We start from the raw sequence: 25,366 nt of genomic DNA on the forward strand, positions 1-25,366 counted from the left end.
GGGCTAGGGAATTCCCTTTTGGCAATTTAAGTGAAAAAAACCCCCAGGATGCCCATCCCTTTCTAAACATGAGGGGTTGATCGAAATTTTTTCTATGTTGGAGGAAGTTTTCAGGGGTAACAAAGGTGCAATTTCCCTTCTAAAGTTAAACACCATGGCTCTGGCAAGTTGTTTTGCTGATGTTTGGAAATGCTTTGCACTGGGACGATAGGGGGCCATTTCTCACTGCAAGGCAGCCAAGTCCACCGGTTGGTCTTTTACCCCGAGGGTCCGGAGAGTGTGGAACAAGTAATTTATGGGGTTGGTGTGTCTCATGTGGGTTCTGTTCTTGAGCCACTGTGCAATCCATCTAGTGACATAGGGGCTTATATTTAAGCTGGTGAGCTTCCCTAGAATGCCCAAGTGGGGTATTGTTGAAGGCGTTTGCAAGGTCCAGGTAGGCTGTGTGAACCACCTTCCCCTCGGCAATGGCCTTGGTGACTGTATCAAAGAAATGAACCGGGTTACACCCGGTAGTGCTGGTGTGCTCTCAGTAGCCCTGAACCAGACATCTGTTACTGCACAGATATCGATGTTTTCCATGCCAAGGAGTGTTTTGGGTGCATGCATCTGGAGGTTTAGACATCTGGCGTTGGGTAGCATTGCTCTTAGTGTCTTATCCCTTGTGATACCTATGAAGGTGGGTTTGTCATTTGAGCCCTGCCTAACATAGGCACTATGGGGGTAGCAAGAGCCTTTGCCAATATCTGAAAGGCCAGGGGTGACAGGTGCAGGCTGTCCCTAGCAAAGCAGGTGGTTCAACAGAAGATGAATGTGTGAAGGTGTAGTGCCTGTGATTAGTTAGCAGTAGCATATATGACTGCTCACATGGACACATGCCAGGCAGGTCATATGCACTGTTTCACAGGCAATGTACATGTGAACAGGACAAACAGTGACAACCTGTCAAGTGGGACATGGACATACATATATAGTAGGCTATGCAGATGGCACTAGGAGTCCACAGAAGCTCTATAACTATGCATTGCAGGTGTGATCAGTATTCCAGGGTAATTGCAAGCAAACATGCATGCAAACAAAGATACAGTAAACAGGGCTCCATGTAGTCCATTGTACAACAAACAAGCTGTACCAGTTCCAGTAGGTAACACTGCAAATATGCAGGCACTATGCACATGTACATGGAAATACACGGGTCAGATGGCTAGGGTCCAGTCTCAGTGCACACAAGTGTACAGAACATGCATGTACTGTCAGGATGTACAATAACTGGATAGAAACCCATGTGCTCATACCTGCAGTAATACACATGTCAAATAACAGACACTGAGCCTTCACTCAGTGGTTACATACTTAGTAGGATGTATGCTCCCTGGCCTGCCACCACAGTATCCCTGACATATATGGGGACTCTCCCTCCTGTGACAGTTAGTTATGTGTGTTGGGGCTGTCTAGCATGGTATGAGATGTGAGCATGCAGTGCTAGGGTGCTCCTGTGTGTCCTGTACCAGTCGTGTAGTACTGCACACATATCAACATCCTCAAACATCTGCATTGCAGAGTCTAGTGTGGGCAACATGCCACTTGCAATTTACATGTCCATCATTGTGTATTACTACATTCATTACCCTATCCCTGTGCTACCTATGTATGTAGCCTTCTGTTGACATCATTACCACCAGTATGCCAACATGTGCAGATGATACACTATGGTACTTACCATGGGTGTAGACAACAGGACATGACATTCACACACTTACTGCATCAGGCATGCTGTGATATACCCACAATTAATTCAGCACACAGTACTGTTAACAACATGATACTATTACTACACATCTATGTGGTCACCCTGTGCATCAGCAACATGTTAACCTGTACCTGCACAGTTGTTACAGATTGCAGGAGGTGGCACAGTTTCATCATATGCACAGGGTGTGAACTTGGTATGCCTGAGTCAGCCACCCATACCACCAATTGACATGTATGTGTATGTGTGTTGGTGAGGGACAGCAGTAGAAGGTGGGGCAATGTTGATGCAATGTGTGCGTGTATCACGGTAGCCCTAGGTGTTGTCAATTTGCATGTGTGTATGGATGCACACAGTTCCACCTCATGGCTGCCATATACTGGTGTTTGTGGACAGCCACAGACTGTACCTGCCAGGTCATACAGATCAGTGTCTCTGGCCACGGACACGGTACCTGTGCCTTGCAGGGGTGCTACGGACCGTATCCGGTACCAACCCAGACTGGGTACTGTCATCAGAAGCAGGTGTTCGTTGACTGGACACAGATCCCTGTCGGGCCTGGCCAGAGCCACGTGCACGTGGTCTCCTGGGGCGGTCTGATGACAGCACAGACCCAGCATTGCTGGGGCTGCTGCTGGCACTACGGGGGCGTCCGCGGCCCTGTTGTCGTCCGCGCCGACTGCCAGCTGTTGCTGGCATACGGCCACGTCGATGCCTCAACCGCCCACCATCACCCTGGCTCATGGACATGTAGTTGTGGAACCGGTCTAATATGTCCCCACAACGTCTGTCTATGACATCGGTGAAATCACGGATGGCAGCCGCAATGTCACGCATACTGTCAGTCATGGCTGTGCGACATGCTGCCAGCTCCCTCAGACCCTGTCTGGTGTACCGTTCCATACGTGACTGTGCCTGCATGACAGTCCGAAACATAGCTGAGGTTGTAAGACCTCTGTGGGCACGTCTGACAGGGGCAGTGCGCCCATGGATGCTCCCACGAGAACCCCTGGACATCTGTCTGTGTGGTACCATCTCTGGGCCATGCCCATGGCTGCTGTGTGGGGAGGCATGTGCCACAGATACCACATTACCCTGGTCAATGCCCACTGTATGCTGTCCATCACCTAGGGACAGTGGTGACAAGGGGTGTATTGGCAGGATTACTGTGCGCATTGATGGGGTCGACAGCTGTGTACTGTCAATTGGCTGACCAATGGCGGACCCTGGCATACCTTCCTGTGCCATTACACCGATGTCATCATTATCAGTACCCACGGCACCTGACTCAGGTTCCCTGCTACATGACACCAGAGCAGCAACAGAACCTGTGGGAAGGAAACAGGAAACACAGTTTACAATGTCTACACATTACCAGCGATGCACAGGTGCACACATGCACACATGCACAGGTGCACACATGCGCAGGTGCACACATGCACACATGCACACAGTTACACACAATTGTACAGTACTCAGTATGCGTGATATCAACACACAGACACAGACACACCTACATGCATACAAAGAGCACTACTAAGTGAGCCAAATAGTACTATTACTATCAACACTATTACAGGTATTGTTAATACACACTCACCAGCATGGATAGGCTGCATTGCAGTTATACCAGAGGGTCCTGCAGACATGAAGAAACTAATGTCAGTGGGCACAACTGTGCCATTGTTACTGAGTATGATACAGGTCAGGAGTACAACAGTCGCCTTTCACATGTCAGCAGCTAGTATTGAGAATATCACACATGCACATTAAATACTATGGTGACAGCTACAAACCAAGGACACACCTCACACATGCATAAACTACCAGTGTACACAACAGTCAACTATACATATGACATATTACCTGCACTTTCACTGTCTTGCTGCTGTGTGGCTCCAGCATCCATCATGATGCATGTCTGCTGCTGTTGCTGTTGCTGGTGGACTGGAGCCACTACACTCAGGAGTAGTCCCTCCAGTCTGGTGAGTGGGGGATGTGTAGCCACCCCACCACCTGTGGTGACCTGTTGCCTGTGGATATCTGACACACGCTGACGGACATGTCTGATTAAATCACTGCAGTGATGTCGTACCTGCTCATATGTCCTATTATGCATGCCTATATCATTTACCCGACGGACAAGGTCTTGCCACAGTGCAGCCCTCTCCTGCTGATTCTGGCTGGTGCGGGAAAAGAGTATTGCATAGTCCCGCACCAGGCTCTGGTGTATCTCCTCATCCTCAGCTGTGGAGTAGGTGGGGTTCCGCGGGTGGGCCATGTACCCGAGAAAGAAAATAACTTGGTATCAGCAATATATGTCAGCAGACTGTGGCACACATACTACACATGCTACTTGACTGTTATGATACAACATATCTCACATATGTAGCATCTGTCTGTCTATTGGTGGATACACATGTAGATGGCTAGGTATCAGTGCTCGGCCGGCAACTGTGCAACAGTACCTGGCAGACTCCATACGACATACTACCAAACACCAGCAGTCAGAACACCGATGCAGGTCAGATGCACCCCTCACTCTGGGGGTTTGTATCTAGGTACTGTATGGCCTACATCGGCAACTACTGTGGGCTGACCACACACTGATTGCCCTGGATATACATATCCCACCTCCACCACCAGCACAGATGACTATAGTGCATAACATTACAGGTACAAACTTTACACTTTGTAACAGTGATATGGTATCCTTACAGCCCACTGGGCCAGTGGCAGATACAACCCACAATGCTGACCCCTACACAATTGCTTTCTACAGACATCTCCAAGAATGCATGGATCATGCAATCCCATATATGACCAAGACACTCTCCACAAAGGGACAGCATCCTGTCTGGTGGACCCCAGCCATAGACAGATTGTATTACAGAAGATGGAAGCTACTGCAAGACAGAACATCATTCATTGAAGGGAGGGCATGTCTGAGCAGCACTGGTAAGGATCTATTTCCCATCATACTGACTACATGGGCAACGTTGAGAGGGAAATCAAGAGGGACACTACAGATGACCAGGAGGCCTTCTTCAGTTATGTTAGCAACCTGGTCAGGAGCCATCCTCCATGCCCATAGGTAGTACACAACACATATTTCACTGACACCACAGATATCGACAACAGTGTGGCGGACAGGTTCAGTGCAGGTGTCACCCCGCCCTCTCCCCTGTAATAAGGCATAGTTATCCCAGCTGACTGTAACCTCCCCGTCATCACAGATGTCCAGGTGAGAGACACCCGCAGGACAGCAGAATACACAACATGGATGGGACCTGATGGTATCCCCAGTTGCATGCTACATAACCTCTGACAGGAGCTAAACACACATATAGAAGTGCTATGTAACACTAGCCTGACTACAGGATATGTACCTGTACACTGGCGCACAGCAGCAGTGGTTCCACTCCATGAAGGAGGCACCTCACCATACCAATACAATACAACACACTACATTACATTACAATACAATACTATACAATATGCAATTGCCCCTGTGTCTACAGCAGCGTACTGTTCTGCTACCCTGACCATTGTGACACATGTGGTGTGATGGTACCTGCTGCTGTCACACAGTTACACAGGGTGACTCATATGGCATATTACCTATCTGACTAACATTCAGCAGGGGTATGTGTGACATGTACTCATGGGGAGTCTTGCTTCTTAACACTGTGTGGTATATTGCAGGGTGTGTCTTATCTGTGAGTAGGAACTCTTACCTCCACATGTGCACACTATTGCAGTGGCACGGACGACACACAGCAGACATTTAGGTTGTGGATGGTGGGAGGTGTTACTATGGTTGTTGGACATCTGTCATGGGTGTGACCTCCATATGTATATCTGGGAGTGGTAACCTCTATGGTGGGTAGCATATGTGTACTCTGTGGTGTTGTCAGTCACTGTGCATTGGTAATGTGTTTGAGTGCATTGTCACAGTGTTGTACATGTCACTGTGTCCTTCTCCATATCTGTTGCTGTCATGTGAGGTCCATACCATGGCATCCATTATGTGGTGTGGGGGGTACACCGACCTACATGTCCATACCTGACTCACCATGTCTGCGGACACATACCATGTGCAGGTATTCCAGGGATAGTGTGCCACTGTGACTATCAGTGGGGCCACTATTGTACACATTTCTGACCCTGCTCACCCCTGACACATGCAGTGGTGGGCGGCCAATCACATATCTGGTGGTTACTGGTGTAGGTGATCTGGAATGTGGTATGATACTCCGGATTTGACACTGTTGTTCACTCCATGCCTTTGTCACCAGGCACCTGTTGCAATACATCTGTACACATGTGCCTCACTCAGACTTTATATACATCTCTCTCTCTCTCTATATATATATATATATATATATATATATATATATATATATATATGTATGTATATAGATATATATATATATATATATATATGTATATATATATATATATATATATATATATATATGTCCGTATACATATACACATACATATATATTGATGTACATATATTGCTATAGATGTGGAGGGGGGGGCACAGAGGGGGTGTGAGTGACAGAGGGGGTGGGACAGGCTGTGTTGCAGGTCATCATATACAATCATACCTGTAGGTTGTCAGATCAGTCTGTCTATGTATATGTATCTACATATATCTATATCTGCATGTGTGCATTACATAGATATGTTGGTCCAATATTCTATCGACATCTGTCTATGTATTCCTACATCTCTCTCTCTATGTATGTATACATATCTGCATATCATATATATATATATATATATATATATATATATATATATATATATATATACACATACATATGTTGACATACATACATATCCATATGTTAGACAGGTATAGCAACATATTTGTCTACCATACTGTATCCACACACTAACATACTGCTAAACATACATAGCTGTGTAACCTAATTTGTACATGGCACTACAACCTACAATCAAACAACATTGATATGTGCACATAGATGCTCTCACATACAAATGTATGTACAGCCTTCACTGATAGTTGCTGTATGTCTCCTGCCCTTTACACATCTTCATATACATATGGATACAGACCAATGACACATATGGAGGGTTCACAGTATGTACACCTTTATAGTATTACTTTACATTACCTGTGTTTGTCACAGCTGCTTCTGCTGCTGTCTGGTTCTCTGTCCTGCTGCTCCACTTCCCAGTTGTCAGCTTTCAGGTAGCTGTTGCTGAACAATTCGTTTCTGTCTGCTTAATTGCAGTTTTCTCTCTCTCTCTCTCTCTGTCTCTGTCTGTCTCTCACGTCCTTCTCAGGGTGCAATGAAAGTATTGCATGCGTGGACATGGAGTACAGCATACTTTTGTAGGTATCTGCATATGCCCATGTGATGGCCTCTGCACCAATTGTTAGCCAGCATTGGCTAATTGCATGCAGCCAGTTGTGTACTGATTGCAGTTCTCACTGTGATTTCAGAACAGTGCTATAAAAAGGTGTGTGAGATGGGCGTAGCCCTTTCAGATGTTAAGGGCAGGGACCATGCTCTTATGCTGTGGACAATGTTCTGTGAGTGTAAAGGTTGGTATCTCTCTCATATTTCCAGGTGTGTTGTAGATTAACATTCCTCCATTCATTTCTCCAGTTTCCTGTACTAACTGTGTATGTACACTGACAACTACAACTACTACTATTGTTAATGTGTGTGTGTGTGTGTGTGTGTGTGTGTGTGCTTTCCTTTCACTTTTGCTTGCACTCTGTTGCTAAGGCTTCAATAGTTGCCCTTTACAGTCACTACTTGTATGCCTGCTAGGTGTCTTGACTGTAGTGTGCTGCTGTAGCTTTCCTATTTTCCGTGTACATTCACACCTTGGAATGCTTGCTATATCTGCTAGGGTGTTACAGCATGCAGTGTGGTCTGGCCATGGTGTGGGCCTTGACATCTATTAGGGTATTTGAGTATGCTGCTGAGCAGGCCCCAGAGACTTTCAGGTTCATCAGTTATGTGCCTCATGGAATGGTACATATCAGTGGGGTACACCCATTAAAATGTCTGGTATGCTGCAGTTGTGACTGTGGGTTAGCATGAGCATATGTATTACTACAGTTTTTCTGCCATGCAAGTGGTGAATACTTTCCGGACTCCATAGTTACCATTGCATGTGTTACACCTTTCTGCCTACTGTTTGTACATTTCATATGGGGTCTGTGGGGCATCCCTGTAAGACATTCACTGTTGCTATGTCTAGGTTCTTAACTATTCAAATATGGTGGTGTTGGACCCGTCATGTGTACAGATATTTGCAGGCTGTCCACATTTCTGCCTCATAATTTGGTCAATATCTCATGCACACCTTTATCTGGCAAGTCAGTCTGAGCTCAAGTCAGAATATGGTGACAAACATTCAAGTTCCAGACTGCATACCCTTCCAAACATCCCACAAGGTGTAGACCCTGTTACTTTCTGAACTGTCTGCGTTTGTTGTAACTTTATTTGTAATGTGTCCCTGGTTTTGGGCCTTTGCTCCACATATTTTATTACTTGTTCCGGATGTGTTCCTGTAAGAGGTTGTGGGGTATGGGCAGTGCTTATCCTGCTGTGAGTATGTGTGTCTTGCAAGGTGCTATGGTGACATTATTACCTACTAGCTTCCAACTAGCATGGCTGTTTCTGTTCACACACTACTATTATGGAAATCCACCATTTTTGTTTGTGATTCTACATGTCATGCTTTGTGTACTACACATCTATATTCCCTTTACATTCATTCCTACTGTTACATGATATATTTACTTTAGCACAATGTTTCTATATAAGAGTCATGGCTTAGTGGTAAGTCATGCAGACTATAGTTGCCAAGGTCCTGGGTTCGGGACTCACAGTGGGATTTTATTTTTCTTTTGAACTGAGTACAGGACCTGTCAATCAAAGTGCCTAAGGCACTTTTAAGCAGTTGTAACCGGGTTAGCGCTGGTTTGCACGGAGCTCACGCATGCGCACTGGCGGTTTGCTCCGCGCACACAAGCGCACACCCGCTTACAACCGCTTAAATGTGCTTACTCTTGCACACGCAATTTTCCTTGAAAGAAAAGAAAATGGGGAGACAGGAAAGTGGTGAAAAAGGGGTCACAAAGAGGGTAAGACAGTAGGGAAACAAGCTTGGGATGTGCAGGAGGGATGTAGGTAAGGCCCATAGCTGCCCATTTCTTCAGCAGCAACAGCTGTGCATATGTATGTAATTTGGTGTGACATTTGAAACCTTCCACCCCCGAGAGAGGTGTCAGGACAACAATAATACTTGTTGTACAGCCAATTGTAATTGATAGGTTCCATGTCCAGTAGACATGTGTGCGGAATGGGCAGCTATGTATGGGGCGTAATTTTTTTGTGGGTACAGAGTGCCCTTTTTTTTTTTATTATTTTTTCAGGTGAGAGTGGTATGTCAGGTGAAGGTAGTCGGTACAGCTGGGGAGGTAGGTTGGGTAGGTTAACAGACAAGACAAACAAGATGCATACAGGGGCGGAGTATGACACGTGTGGGGGGGGGTTACACAATTGACTGGGACGGAGGTTTGGATATCCAGAGCCCATGAGCCCACAGATGGCAACAGTAGAACTGATATCCCCACCCATAGGCAGTTGCCACTGTTCCTTCACTGCCCAGGACGGGGCTGTGCTGGGGGCTGTGTAGGCGGGGCAACGGGCATGCCCGTTAGTTGCGCCACCCGTGCCTCGAGCTGGCGTAGGGGCTCGAGGACAGAGTCCCAAATCTCCCTACGCACCACGTACGCTACGGAGGGTGAGTGGTGGATCTCCTCCGGCCACACTTGCAGAGGGGGGGCGAGCCCCATCCCCTGCAGCGCTTCCACCCGCAGGTGGCACAGGGCCACCGGAGGAGGGTCCGGACTCGGCACTAGTGCCAGGTGCACTCGCCAGCTGAGGTGGGAGAGGTGGGTCCACTGGAAACCCGCCTTCCCTGTCGTTCTATGTTTTGCATTATGTCATGACAGTTTGGGTTAGTGACATATAATACCATTCACAATTAGTTGTAACAGCATGCAGTAGTGTTCCCATTAACCAAACACCCAAATATTCACACCATTGAACAGCGTGCATAACAAATGCATAATTTGAACAGTAATACACAGTCCAACAACATGCAGGGTTGATTGATGGCAACAGGCCATCAGGTGTGGATGTATGAACAGGGCGGATGCATCAACAGACATGCAAATATATATGACCCAACAGGACAGACGTCCAGGGGTGGTAATTGTGATTGCACATACCATTTTCACGTGGAATGGGTTATAGGTGGTTAGAGGGTGGGGTAGATAAAGTAATATTAACACCTTCGAATACAAATACATATGCTGTACATTTCTAACTACAGTGTCCTATATGTTAACTACTTAACCTTGCAGATGGGACTGTTACTGCAACATCAATCTACATTTTATTGCTGTTCATACACATTCATATCGAGCTTTGTTCAGATGCATCATCCTGTTACCTTTGCTGTATATACTTGTAGACAAGTGTGGATGTTTGGTATATCAGACATTCATCCTATCTGCGTATTTCAGACTGGGAGCAACATATCCAGATTTTGGTGTACACATTCCACATGCAGCAACACTTTGAACAGATTTTGCTGTTTGGTTCTGAGTCTCACATGCATTTAATTCTGTCCTAACTGCAGTATAGTTTATTCAGGGGTTATTACTACTGTATTGCTGTATTCCTGACACTTTCTCACACTCTCTCACTTGCTTTCATGTTACTATTCAGACTGGTACTTCTAGGCTTTATTGACATGTTTTAACAGTAGTTATTACAGTTCTTTCCAGCAGTCTCACTTCTGTCATGTTTCAGTATTTCCACAGGGATATATTTCACACATGTGATTTCATCCTCTTCTGCAGCTATACTTTACATGCTGCTGCAGGTTGTGTACTATTTTCTTACAGGCAGGGCAGTTTTATTTGAAATATATGTTGGACAGTGTCATATTTAGTTTACACTTACAGGCTGGGAACTGTTGTAATCAGGCAATACTTGCATACACTTTCACACTGTTACTTGCAGATTTCATTCCTTCCTGGCTACACTGCACTCTTTTGCTGACTGTCATACATTTATATATCTTTACAGTTACTAGTAGTGGATTACTGACCTGCCTGGTGGCGCAACCGCACCAGCCTATCGGCATAGGCTCTGCGGTTCGCAGAACGGACACCTGCAGCTGTAATATAAATGAATAATATTGGAATACACATCTCCATAATTTCAGGTAGTTTAACTTTCTACATACATAATTAATTGTTACTTACTCAGTGGTGGGGCGTTGGGTGATTGCCGGGCCTCCTGGATCCAAAGGTTCAGTTGGTCCTGCTTGCGTCTCTTCAGGTCCGCATGGTGGTGACGGACCTGCTCACCTGTCCTTGGAATTCCTGTGGCACTGGTGAGTTCATGAGCCAACTGGTCCCACGCCTCAGCCCTGTACGCTCCACAGAGGACCTGGCCCTGCATGAGTTGGGCCTCATGGTTGTGGACTAGGAGCCAGGCCATGTACCTGGACTCCTCAACACCCCACCTCTGCGCTCGAAAGCGACTACCCCCACCTACACTTGACATTCTGCCTGCAGGTCTGTTCTACAATCGTTTATGCTATGTATTCCCGCCTATGGGGCTTATATAGTCCGTTTTTCCCGCACATATCTGTGATTGGCCAGTTTGGAATTGTATCAACTTCAGTAAACCTGCATTGTCATGCTGTAGTTTGTATTCATTCCTATATATGAGCTATTATTGCATTTCTAGGTACTGCTGTCATGGCTTAGTGGTTCTGTACCTTGACTATGGTGTATAGTATCCTGGGTTCGAACCTGGCCACTGCTTTTTATTTTTCATGACTGTCTAGACATGTTGTGGGGTGTGTCTGTGTAAAGGCAGTTTGGATACGGCTTGCTCACCGTTGCCCGTCGGTTAGCTTGTTTGCGCGGTGCGCAGCTCCACGCAAACTGGGTAAGCTGGTTTAAGCCTCATTTGGCTATCGGCACGCATATTCCGCTCAGCTCAGTTGGGAGCACATATATTTAGCATGGTAAACCACTGCTCAGCTACGGGCACTCAGTTTGCACCAGTTGGACCAATGCTTATCTACGGGCACATACACTCACTCTGTTGTACTGTAGCTCAGCTATGGGCACATCTGGCAGTTTATATTCATTTCTTAGCTCACATGTTTTCAATATAAATGGGATATTTCATTGCATTTTACATATGTTCTGGTTTTATGTGTACATATGTGTCAGGGACTTGTTTCCTGCTTATTTTGCGAAAATAAAAAAAATTTGTGTTGTGGGGGCTCGAACCATGAATGCCTGCTCTGCAGCCGGCATCTCTACCGCTACGCTATTGCTTCCTGGCTTATTTTGCATATTTAGTTCTTATATGCTTTCCCATTGACTGCTAACTGTAGCTGCGCTAAGGGCACGCCCACGCAAACGAGCGCACTCACGGTTAAACATCTTTACAATTTAAAAAAAATATGACATGTTCATTTAGATTGTTTTATGTACAATAGTCTGTAGGGGCATGTGTTGTGTTGTGTTTATTCACATTTCCGTGGACTCTGTGGGTGTGTACTTTGGGCACTTTTACACTTCTGGGGGCGTGTCCGCTTGCAGGGCTCAGCCTACGGACACGCCCCCTACTGTCTTACACGGACCGTGTTAGACTTCGGTGTGATTCAGCATGCTCTCATGAATATGCAGAGCATGCTGACATCACTCCGTTTAACTGCAGCCTCCGTGTAAGAGTTATAACTCTTACACGGAGGCTTCGTGAATCCTGGGGTAGGTTTTGTAAAACTGAATTGGAAACTTTTTCTATGGAGGATGTTAATACCTGTGCCATAATTTAACTATTGTTTAAAGATCCAAAATATATATCACAAATTCCAACCTATAGCCTCTCTCATTATTGTAGATCTTTTAGAAGAATTGAAACATTGCCATCAGAACTCCATCAGTTTGGATGCCTTCTCATCTCATGATCAAGATTTCTTGAATTGCAGAATTCATGCTCTTACCATGACAGTTTTTTTCCTTCAACCAAGGTCCCCTGTTTGACATCTTTCTTTCAGTACCTTTTTCTGCAAGAGAATGCAGCAAGAGAGTTCCTAAGCGCCATGAGGTTCATGCATCCACTATCCCTATAGTTCCATTTCTCAGACTCCATATGAGGAAGGTCCAGTGGTATCTGAAGGCAGTTTGGTTTCAATGTTGTCATCCTCCTGACTTCTGAATTCCTCTCTTGCCTTGCCTAAGGAAGAAATTTCTTTAGTGGATTAACCAGACATCTCTAAATCCCAGTATTCCTTTTCTGGTTTCTCTCCTCACTCAGCTTGAGGGGCTTGTTCCACCAACATCAATGTCCAGGGAGTTTGGTCTCTGAAACTGACAGAGCACATCACTGTCAAGAAAATGAAGGTTTTGATCTTGACTTTTTTGGGTCCTGCATTATCTTTGGTCCCCAGAACCACTCAGGGTATTTGCAGGCAATGCCACTGTAATGTGGTACATAAGTCAGGGGTGACAGTCTTACCACCTTTGCATACTATGGGAATTTGCCATCCATCACCAGTTGGTTCTTCAGCCAGTTTGTATTCCTTCAGAAAAGAATGTAATGGCAGTCAGTGAGCAGATCCAGCTCAGATCTTCATAAGTGGATGTTGTACAGAGAGGTTTTTCCTGGACATTGTTCATCAGTGGGGTACTCCTCGGGTGGATGTATTTGCATCCCCTCAGAACAGACATCTTAGCAAGTTCTGTTATAGAGTGCCAAAAGTCTTCTGGCTTGGAAACTGGGCACCATCTGTTTCTGTTGGAGAGGGATGTTTTTGTATGCCTCCACCCCCCCCAATTCCTTTGTTCCCAAAGGTCCTTCACAAGATAAGGTTGGGCAGGCCCAAAATCTTGTTGTTGACACTCTTCTGGCTCAGATAGTATTGGTTTCCTCATCTCTTTCACTTTGCCAGAGGCAGTCATCACAAGTTACCCCTCATGATGGATTTCTTGACATAGCTAAGGGCTGCCTCATTCACCATCATCTTACGTACAGTTGCCTGTCTGGGTGATAGGGTTTTGATTCCTTTTCATTATCATTTTTCTGAGGTCATGCTCTGGGTTTTACAGTAAGCACACCCACTACTAGAACATCTTATATAGGCAAATGTAAAAGATTTTCTTTTGGTGCCAAAACAATGAAGATATGCTCTTTCTGTGGGAATTCCTGCTGTTCTTTCCTATGTGAATTGTTCAATTCTGGTCTGGCATATTCTCCTCAACCTATGTTGTATCTTTTTCTATCTGATTCAACAGATGGGTTATTGGATCTGACCCTGGTGCCTTTTTCAAGAGCTTGGATTTAGGGCTGTGGCTCCTTTCACCTATAATTCCCTCTAGTCCCTAGATTACTTCAGATCTTGTTTGCTGCTTGATCTTTCAAGATGTTTGTTTCAGAGCCCCGAGTATAGTGGTTGGATTAAGTATCTTTTTCTCTGTTTTTTCAACAGTTGTCTATTATTGCTGCCGCAGGTCTTTGAGACAGTTTACTAGTGATGTTGGACAAGGTCATTAGTTTCAAGAAGTGTAGTGCCTGTGGGCACAAAATCGACCCTCAGGACTACACTGTGTGTATTGCTTAGGGGTAGCACATTTGGATGTGCAGTGCGAGGCCTCTGCCTCTTATGGGGCCAGTGCCATTGCCAGTTATCAAAACAAGCTTGTTCGTAGGGCTTTTTCCCTGCCCATGTGGGAATTCTGGCACCTTCAACCTCTTGAGGCTTTTGTCTCCTCCTTCTAAAAAGTGTGAAGATGAGAGTAAGCAAAGAGGAGAAGAGAAAGAGGAGTAAAGAGGAGTAAAGAGAAGGGAGAAGGAAAAATAAAGTCTAGTAAAAGGTCCCCTGATCTATCGGGCCTAACTGAACCCCAAAGCATTCAGATCCATATTACTGGGATTTCTGATTCATTCCCCAGTTCCTCCCTGTCACTTCTTTCTGGAGCTAGCTAGTCCTGTGCTTCATTCCCCCATCTTGCAGGATAGATCACATCATTCATTCAGATCACCTTCGGGCATTTTCCTTCAGGTCCTTTAGATTGAGGAGCCTTTCAGAAGCCGACATCAACAGGATGAGACTCTGATCCAGTTGGGGATCCTTCCAGCCTCTACCCCATTAGTGGTTCCAGGTATGGTCCCTACAATCCCAGCTGTAATGTCTACTGTACTATTATGACCTTTGGATCTGGTGTCCATGGTACATACTCCTCCCCAAAGGGCACTTATGTCATTAACTTCAACTTTTTGTTTCCCTCATCCTCCCAACTCTGGCTTCATCTGATTGGGTTTGGTCTTGTAGCCAAAGTGTCGGGGTCGAGACTTGGGGTCAGGTTTGACTCTTGAGATTTTTGGACCCATCTGTTCCCTTAGTTGTCTCCGTTCCAGACAGTTCGGCCTGATGTCCATCTTAAATCTGAGCCTGGTCAGGCCAGAGATGTTCCTGCTGTGGTCTCTTCATTTCAGAATGGGTGCTTCCAGTCTCCGATTTGGCTTTTGAGAAGGTTGTTTCCAGGTCTAAAGAGGAGATGTCTCGTTACCCACTCAGTTCTGTCCCAACCCCCTCATGGATTCTCTGGCCATGTCTGTTACAGTCAGCTTTGAGGATTCTCGCTTGGCAAGTTCCCCTTCCTGTACTGACCCTTCCACTGAAGCCCCCATAGGGGAATCCATAGAAAACATGCAAGAGAAGGAAACTTGACTCATTTCCAGAGTCTGTCACTGAGGATACCGATTTAGAGGAAGAGAAGGGATCCCCTAGATCCTCCCATAGAAGACATCTCCTTCTGCAGTATTCTAGAATTAATGAAGGAGAGAGGGAATTGGGTCTGCTGAAGCCCCCTCCTCAGAAGAGTCATTGGTATTCCTTGAGGCTTTTGGGGCTGGCTGTCGTACATCCATCCTGGGTGGTCCCCACCCACTGATGAATTGATGCACTTTGTTTTTCAGTGGGCCTGGAAGGAACCCGATGTGGTAGAGCCTGTCCAGCGGAAATTAGACAAAATATAGGTTGCATCTAGGAACAAGATGCATTGAAGCAAAGGTTCCTTGGTAGCTGCCATGGTAATTGTGACAGCCACCAAATTGGAGCTCTTGGAAGAAAGCACATCCACCCCAAACCCCCCAAAATTGAGTCAAGGGTGCCAGACAGATTAGGGAGAAAGACCTGTGCTTCAGCGATGTTTGCACTTCACAACTGAATTACCTGATCCATATGACCTAATTCCAGAGGAGATCTGACTAAAGAATTGTCCAAATTCGTCTTGAATAATCTGCCTGTTGACATCCAAAATTCAGTGGAATCACCACTATCTTCTCTGCAGTCTATAGCCAACATGTCCATGTATCTGATCTCCAGGACACCAACTACCATATCAAGATAGTGAGGTATTGCAGAATATTTCTCCATTTTTGTCTGGGAGCCAGTCATTTTCAATTCAGAGGACTGCCCTTTGATCTCGCCACAGCCCTCACAGTGTTCATCAAAAGCATGGCAGTCATTGCAGCGTGTCTTAGGCTGCAAGGATTCCAAGTGCTCCTCATCACATCCACTAGAGATCTGCTTATCCAGTAAAGGGACTTCTTGATCCACTTAACCCCTTACTTGGGAATTCCAATCAATCTAGTCAAAGCCAGCTGGCAGCATTGCATACTGCCTGGACTCAACTTCACAAATTGCCAGACTTTCTGAATCCAGAGTACTGTCCTTGTGTCATATAGTTTCAGAGCTTCTTTCTCATTTGACCCCTCCAACAAGACTATTTCTGTGGTTGCTGAGGTCAGTGGCTACATCTGTCACATTGGTACCTCAGGCAAGATTTTGTGAGAGATTTGCAGCGGACATTGTCTGTTCAATGATCAGTATTGCAATAACCCCTTCACCTCCCAGTTCATCTCTTCAGTTTGCAGGAGCCATATTCATTGGTGGTTGACCTTCCTGATGGTCATATGAAATCAACCTTTCACGTTACCACCCCCAGTAGCCACTGTGACATGGACACATTTCTTCTGAGTGGGAGGCATTATGAAGAGAAGGTAGTTCAAGAGACATGGTCAGTGATGGAGGCCAGACTCCACATCAGCATTTTGGAGGTGAGAGCGATCCTCCTAGTGTTGCAGGTTATAAAGACCGTGTCCCCAAGGGTGTGATATCCATTCAGATGGACAGCATGAAATTGGTTTGTTATGTCAACAGGCAGGGAAACCTGTTCATACCTGTTATGCTGTGAAGCTATGAGGGTGAGGTAATGGGCAGTGTCTTCCCTATGCTTTCTGGTGGCAACGTATATTCCAGGGACTTCAGTGTTCTGGTTGACAAGCTGAGCAAGTCTGTTCTTCTTTCCCAGTAGTGGTCCCTTAATCAGTAAGTGGCAACAATGATTTTCAGTCACTGGGCTCAGCCTTGCTGCAGACTTTCTGCCCCTCACCTAATCATGCAGCAACTACTTTCTCCTTATTTTGGCAGAACTTACCACGGAATGCCTCGATTCACAAATGGTCCTCGGGTCTCCTAAATGACTTTCCTCCTTTTCCCCAATAACCAGGTTTATTCAGAAAGCTGTGAACTGCAAGGCAATGTAATTCTTATTGGATCCTTTTGTCCCTTGCAGGTTTTATTTCCTCCCTCTTCCTCTAGCCTCATCTGAAACACCCTCCCTGGGTTCTGGAATCCATGTCCAGACCTCCTGCTACACCCATCCACTCAGCATCACTGAGACATAAAGACTCTGGAATTGACTGCATGGTTCCTCCATTATTAATAATGACTAAGGACACATAGGTTCATAGGTAGGTACTTGGCTATCTGCCCGAGGGCATTTATAAGCCTAGCCAGAGTGTGTCTGCTTTCGCTGCCCCATTGATTAATTAACTGATCCTCTGTCAAGCAGAGCAGGCTGTCTACTCCAGTTAAACATATTCTGTCTTCACTAAAAAAAACCCTTGCACTAGGAGGATTTACCTTAGCAAATGGAAAATAATTACTATATGGGCTTTTTCTAAAGTTTTGGATCCTTTCTCAGCTCCATTACCATCCACATTAGATTTTTTAGCAGATTTGTTTCAGAAAGGCGTTAGTTTCTTGACCATCAAGGTACAGTTAGCAGCCATATTCAACTTTCACATAAGAGAAAGCCATACTTCTACTGCTTACTTTGAAGATCTCCAAGGCTTTTCTAAAGGGAGCTTTCCTTAGCAGACCGCCAATCACTCCATGGGACATTACTGTTGTAGTTCAGGCCTTAACTAGGTTCCCCTTTGAACCAGAATCTTCAGCAGAATTGAAATTCCTTACTTGGAAAAACATTTTTCTAGTAACATTTACTTCAACTGGGAGGATTTCTGAATGACAGGTGTTATCCTGCAGACCTCTGTACATCTTTTTTTCATAAAGATATCTTTGCTCACTAGTCTTCATTTTTTCTGAAAGTGGCTTAACCTTTCAGTTTTTTCTCCATATTTTTTCCAACAAAGGGAATATACTTTACACATTCGCAGACAACTCGGATTTTATTTGCTTCACTCCAAGGACATTAGAAAGACAAGATTAGCTTTTTCTCTCCTTTTCAAAGGTCATATTCAGGTAAGGAGTTTGTATCTTTGTCCAGGTGGCTCTAGGACTGCATCTCCTTTGTTTGTAAGGGAAAGTGGGTAAACTCTATGCACAAGCCCAAAGCTCACTCAGCTCGGACAGTGACAACTTCCACTACTTGTTTTGCCAGAATACCAATCGATGGGATCTGTGCTGCAACTGCTTGGTTTACTGTACATACTTTTGTATCACATTAAAAGCTAGATATATAATCAAGATCCCATGTGTCCTTTGGCTCTACCATTCTTTAGAATGTCCTCCCATGAGATCTCCAGAGACTCTGGGTAGCTGGGGAATTTTTTGTCCCATCTGTTAAGTTGGACAGAAGAGAACATTGGATACAAAAGTTATGTACTTGCAATAACGCTGGATTCATATTGTCTTGTTCTGTCCAGTTCAACATTACTTCATTCCTTCAACATTACTTCCTTCCTTCCTCCACCCTAAATTTTTTATTGTTCTTGACTGATCGATTGGGCCTGATGAGGGCTGTTTACTTCTTGCTATTGTCTATTTATATAGGTTTGAGTCTGTATGTGCATATTGGAAGGAGAACTAGGTAAAAGCAGGCTAACTTGATCTCAGGTAACCCAGGGACTTAGAGGGAGTTATGGGTGGGGGAGGAGCCAGAGCCCTGGATCCAATTTTTGAAAACATTGCCAAGGATGGATCCAGTAAACCCATCTGTTGAGATGGACGGAACAAGACAACGTGGATTAGCATTATGGTAATTACATAATTTCATTTAAAGTGCATTCATCAGCCATCTTTGGCTGTCTGCCTCTGGGTCCTCCAATTTCTTCTAGATTTAAGGTCAAATAATTTCTAAAAGAAGTCCTTTAAATTGGTCCTCCATGAAAAAAAAACATTCCTCCTCCTCAGGACCTGAATTATCTTCTTGAAAAGCTGACTTACACTGTTTGAACCAGCAGCTACTTCCACTTTGAAGTTGTGTACCTGGAAAATTGTCTTGGTGACTCTGACTTCTACCAAAAGAGTTTCTAAACTTCAGGCTCTTATGATGGCTGTGATTCCTTTTCTAGCTTTCCACAGAGACAGGATGTCCCTTAGAACCAATCCTACATTGATGCCTGAGGTTGTTAATGAGGTATCTTTGAATCAGACCATCCCATCTTCTTTCCTTCTACACAAAAGAGCAATGAAAGGTTTCTCCATTCTTTGGATTTGTGTAAACCGCACAGATACTACTTGGATAAGGCTAAAGATATTAGATAATCTGAGCAACTTTTTTTTTTTTTTTTCAGGACAGGATACGAAATTGGATTTGGCAGTTTCCAAGAGAACCATTTATTTCTTGGATTTCTAAAGCCATTTATTTTTGTTACTTTTTCTTGGAAAACAGATTCCTACTTCTGTTTATTCATTCTGCTAGGCAGTTGTCTCTTCTGGAGATGTTCAAGTGTCTCAATGCTAGATCCATTCTACTACTTTTCCTTCTTTGCATAGTTTTAATAAGCACTACAAGTTGCATGTGTTTTAAGGGCCTTGAAAGGTTTTACAGAGTCCATCCTCCTCTTTCTCTGTTCCTTCTTCCTCCTCCCATTCTGTACTGTAGCTTTAGTACTCTATAAGGACTGCTGGAGCAGTGATTAAGGAAGGACATAATACAACTGATTAAAAGCTTAACAGCAATGACCTACTTATTACTGTTGCAGTATTCCTTCCCCCCTTTGGCTAGGAGGACATCTTTTTTTTTTCTTCATTTTTTTATTTCTGGATGCACGTGGTATATTTTTATTCCTTCTCTGCTGCTCGTGTTCTTTTGGGGCAATTCATTTCTGAAGGTTTTATGTTCATATGTCACTTATGTACTTTATGCTTCGGCCATAGGACACAAGTTTGATGTACGGTGCATGGATGGGCATAAGATTTGGTATACTAGCTGAATGTATGGCTACTGTTGAGGATATCCCTATAGTAAGGAGTACTGCAACAGTGATAAGTAGGGCATCTACTGATATGGTACTTTCTTACACAACTGTACTTTTCTGCTTGCTTGGTAGAAATCAGCCAGCCAGTGCCACTATTCTGTCCCCTGTGAATGGAAAATCTGGCATTGGCTGCTCACTGCCATCATTTTCTGCCTGGCTGTTACAGTGCCTAAGCCACCACTCAAACTCTGGTCATCTTGGCAGTAGTTGAGGCTTCATCCCTCTATGCCACAGTGTCAGACGTATGTTTGGAAATTTTGTAACTATTTAGAAATCTCATAAACTTTCATATTTCTTGCAGATTAGTAAGAAGTAACTTTTGTTTGACTTATAAGGGGATATCTAATATGGTTCTGTTTGAAAGTTTGTGCCTGGAAAACACTGTTGAAATAAACCAGATCCAGGGGACCATTAACATTAAAAATTTGACTGGTACATTTTGCAGCAACTTCCAAGATTATGGAATAAGCTTCCCCTATAGTCCGAAAAAGTTGGGATCATTAACTTCTTTTAAAATAATTTTGATATACATGTGGAAAAAAGAATTAGTCACACATAGCATGGGGTTATGGCAGTCTAATGTTTTTTTAAGCCAAGTAATTCACAGCTTGAAAGTTAACTCTACATTCTAAGCTTCAAAAAAAAAAAAAAAATACAGCTGGAATCAAGTGGTAGAAGTGCATTCCATTTATTTACCTATTAAGAACCGCCTCTGTGTATCATGAAATAATAAATATGTAAAGTAATAAATAACATAACTGTTTTACATGTTTTATATTTGTTTATAGTCCCATTGTGTATTATTAAATGTCAGAGCATTAACAAAGTTTGAGTTTAGTTGAATATTGATCTTGAATTCCCCTTGCATGTTTTGAATGCTTTCAGTTGCAAACCTTACAGACTATGGCAGAATCATGCATGCTCTACAAAGTTGTAGAAGGTTGAAGTAGAAAGTCACTAAAAATATTTCTTTGTAGCCCAAGGTTGTGACAGACACGGATGAGACAGAACTAGCAAGACAGCTGGAACGACTAGAGAGAGAAAATGCAGAAGTTGATGGAGATGATGATGCTGAAGAGATGGAAGCCAGAACAGAAGATTAGCTGGCCATTTAAGCCGAAGAGAAGAGTTTTAGAGACCATAAATGAAGGTTCTCCAAATCAGAGCTGCACCATAGACTGAAAATCCTCAGTGTTGATTTCCAAACCTACAGTGCTTTATTTTTGTGTATTTATAGATCCTAAAATGTTGCTCAAAAATGTTAATATGCCGATCATTTCCATGATGTGGTGGCGTTGCAACCTTTATTTTTTTTAAAGGAGTTGCTCTCTCGATCAAGTTTTGGATTTAGGTTGCACTGGGGCTGACTGCTGTCATTTACAGATATAAACTGTTTGCACTGCTTAAGCAGTTTTAAATGGAATGCATTTTAATGTGGTTTTTCAGAAACCACTAAGCAAACCTCCTGGAAAGAAAAAAATATTTGTACAAGGACTGCAGCTGAAACTAAATCTCAAATAAAAAAGAAAGGAGGACCAGCTGCTTCTATTTACTGTTTTCTCACTTTAGGTAAATAAGTGGGCAGAAGAGGAAAGCAAGAAAGTGAAGTTCAGCACATGCACTCACACTCGCACAGGTGGCTTATACTGGGCTATAATTATTTGTATGTTTTGCATTCCATAAGGAATGTTTGCTATTGGGAATGTCCTTTCTGCCAGAAAGAAAGTGGTGTACAGTTTATCCTTATATTATGAATCTGCTCTTCCTTTTTGTTCCATATTTCCACTCTTCATCAAAGCCTTGTAGTTATAAAGTAAAAGGTAGCAGTAAAACATTGATTTTTAGCTTTGCACCAATAGACATTTTTGAAAAACTTTTTATATCTGTAATTGACTGTGCACTTTTGAAAAGATGTCCTGGCTGAATATTTCATTTGTAAAATTGGGATCTGTGTACATTTTTTTTAATTCTGGAACAGAGACAGATTCTGCCTCCATTCTTCACTTGGGCCATTGCCCACATCATTGTCTCTGACTCTGCTATGCAGGATACGTAAGAATAAACATTTTCTGCTGACTTCTGAATATTTTTTCATTCTCTTTTTTTTAATTGTTAAACTCACTGAGCAAAATTTAAATGATGCATATGCTATGTTTTATTTATTGATTTTGTCGTTTGTTTACCGGAATAGTTCATCTGGGTCAAAAGAACCTATTTTCATTGGAGGCCCAGGCAGAAAAGCTCCAACAGTACATACAGCAATATATACAAGAAATTATTACAGTTACATCAGAAGAGACAAAAGAAATCTGGTTTCCTTAGTACCAGAGGAAATCAAATGTATATAATAAGTCAAAATTAAGATACATGTTGTAAGACCTAGCCTTAGGAGGCTTTTACAGTCTGTTAAGGTATGTCAATGTACAGTAAGTAGTTACAGGTGTTACAAGAATAATCAGATGTTGGCAACAGAGATGTCATATAAACATATAAAGCATGCAGTATTCCCTGGCGACAGGATATACAACAAAGTATATGAGTATGTTTATGATGTAGTCAGTACTATAATTAATGTGCTGATGGTATTGGAGATAGAGGGCAAAGGAGAGGTGGATTAAGAGATCTAGGGAATATTAAAGGGGAGATGTTGTTAAGCATAGGTAATAAAAGGTTGTGTAGATGAAGAGTCAAAGAAAAAATTTTGAAGGGTAGAGCAATATATAAAAATAGGAGGGAATAAAATATGAGCGAGATTAGCTAGGAGTAAAGCGTGAGCACAGTCAATAATTTTGAAGATGGTGCTTTAGAGATTTTTTGAAAGCTGCTAGTTCAGTGATGCTTCTGGTTAATACTGGAAAGGAGTTCTGTGCTTTAGCAATACTGTGAGAGTATAGGCTCTGTCCATGCAATTTTGTAAGCTTTAGTGATAGCAAGGAACTTCTTGTTTTCCGATCTGAGGGTTCTACTGGGGTTGTAGTGTTTTGAGTCTATTATTTAGGGCAGGACAAGCAAGGGGCTTATCGATTATGTTGTGTAGTGTTGTGAGATGAATATAAAGGAGGTGATTGGGGAGTTCTAGCTAGTCCAGCATTTGTAAAGGTATACAATGGTGAGTACTGGTTTTGGAGTTTGTAGCAACTTTTGCCACTTTGTTATAGCACTGTTCCATTTTAGTTTTTATGGAAGTGTGCAAGTTGGGGAGAATAGGGGCATATTATAGAAGGGGAGGGAAGCAGGAGAGTTTTTGCAAGGGTGATCATGGTTGATGTGGTCAAAGACTTTTTGTTTCTGTATAACATGCCAAGTTTTTGGTGTTTTTATATTTTGTTGGACATGGAGATCAAACTTTAACAAGTCATCAATGGTTAATCCTAGCAGTTTTGTGTGATGCACGATTTCTAGAATGGTGTTAGCAGCAGCATATATTTTGAATTGGTTTGTGCCAAAAGAATGATGTTTTGGCAGAAGTGTAGGAGTTTAGTTTTCTTTGGATTTAGAAATAATTGGCAGAGAGCTAGGATTTGAAGGCTGAACATGCATGTTGACCGAGTGGAGTTGAGGTAGTGTAGAAGAGATGCATATGATGGTAGAGTTGTCTGCATATTGTGTGGGTTTCAGTAGTTGAAGCAGTATGAAGGTCATTTGTGAATATGTTGAAGAGCAGGGGACCGTATGTAGAACCTTGAGGGACTCCAGTAGAGGTGTCTAGTAAGAGAGAGATTTTGTCTAGCCATTTTGTTGCTTGATTTCGCATGTGCCAAGTAACTGTGGAACCATTGTAAGGTGGGAGGGGAAAGGCCAAGATTTGAGAGCTTGCATCAGAGTAAGGAGTGAGAGAGAGTATCAGATGCCTTAGAAAGGTCAAGTAATATATCAGGCAATTACGTATTCTGTGTCTCAAGTTCTGTTAATAAATTCAGTGAAGGATAAAAGCGCTGTGGATGTACTGTGGCCAGGGCAAAAAGCACATTGTGTATGTGTAAGAAGGTTGTTTTGCAACAAATATTTTATGAACTGTTGATGTATACATTTTTCTAATATTTTTTGAGATGGGCGATAAAATGGCTATGGGTCAGAAGTTGGTCAGTTCAGTGGATTTTGCCACCTTTGTGGCTAGGGTTGATAATAGGACATTTTCTATATCTGTGGTACTGTAGTTTCTGAGGTGGATCTGTTAAGCAAGGTGCTGATAGGGTAAGCTATAGAACTGGCAGCTAATTTAAGGTAATGGGGAGGGAGGTTATCAGCAGAGGTAGAGCAGGGTTTTAGTTTCAGCAGGAGTTTTTTTATTAGGCTTGTAGGTACTGGTTGCAATGAAAATGCTGTTGAGTTTTGCAGATGCAGTTTTTGGCTGGTATGCTGGAGGTGATTGGTGCTAGCATTAGGGTGATCATTTGGGGGAGATGAGGAGGGGGTACTGGAGATCACTTCCATTATGGATTGTATGAAATGGTAAAGTTTTTGGCAATTTGGGATGGAGGAACATTAAGTGAGAGGCAAGGCTCTTTTTTTGTACCAGAGTTGAGCAGGGTGGCTATAGAGGTCCAGAATTTTTTGGGTTAGTTTTTACTTTGTTTCTCAGTTGTTTGAAGTATGTTAGGTCTGCTTTATTTTTTCTATGCGTCTAGAGACTAGGCTTCATTTTTTTTCATTAGATTTTTACATGCCCTGGATAGCCAAGGTGGAGATTGTTTTTAATTATTTTTGTGAGGAGTGGAGCTAGAGTGTCTAGTATTTTTTATGAAGGTATTGGTAAAGTAATGTACAGCTTCATCTAAAGGGAGATGTTTTAGTGGAGACCAGTTTATTTTGTGAATAGTTCATTGAATTTGTATTGGGTAAAACTGGTTAGGTTCCAAACTGATTTTAGAGTATGTGACATTAGGGAGGTGTACATTAGTTCTGGTGGTAAATCTCGGTAGGTGGTCACTGAGGGTATTTGGCAGTG

General features: G+C 43.4%; 1 protein-coding gene across 1 annotated transcript in view; it reads left to right on the top strand.

The window, feature by feature from the left end:
* Positions 1-22,502, top strand: part of EIF2S1 (eukaryotic translation initiation factor 2 subunit alpha) — a 344,364-nt gene extending 321,862 nt beyond the window's left edge. Inside the window, exon 7 of the mRNA XM_044073507.1 lies at positions 21,396-22,502. Coding sequence (XP_043929442.1) covers positions 21,396-21,521 — 126 coding nt within the window. The 3' untranslated portion in view covers positions 21,522-22,502. The remainder of the gene's footprint in view (positions 1-21,395) is intronic.
* Positions 22,503-25,366: the final 2,864 nt, after the last annotated feature.

The sequence above is a fragment of the Protopterus annectens genome, chromosome 6.part0 (genome assembly GCF_019279795.1).
Source record: "Protopterus annectens isolate FY-2018-M chromosome 6.part0, PAN1.0, whole genome shotgun sequence".
In the NCBI taxonomy this organism is placed as follows: Eukaryota; Metazoa; Chordata; order Ceratodontiformes; family Protopteridae; genus Protopterus; species Protopterus annectens.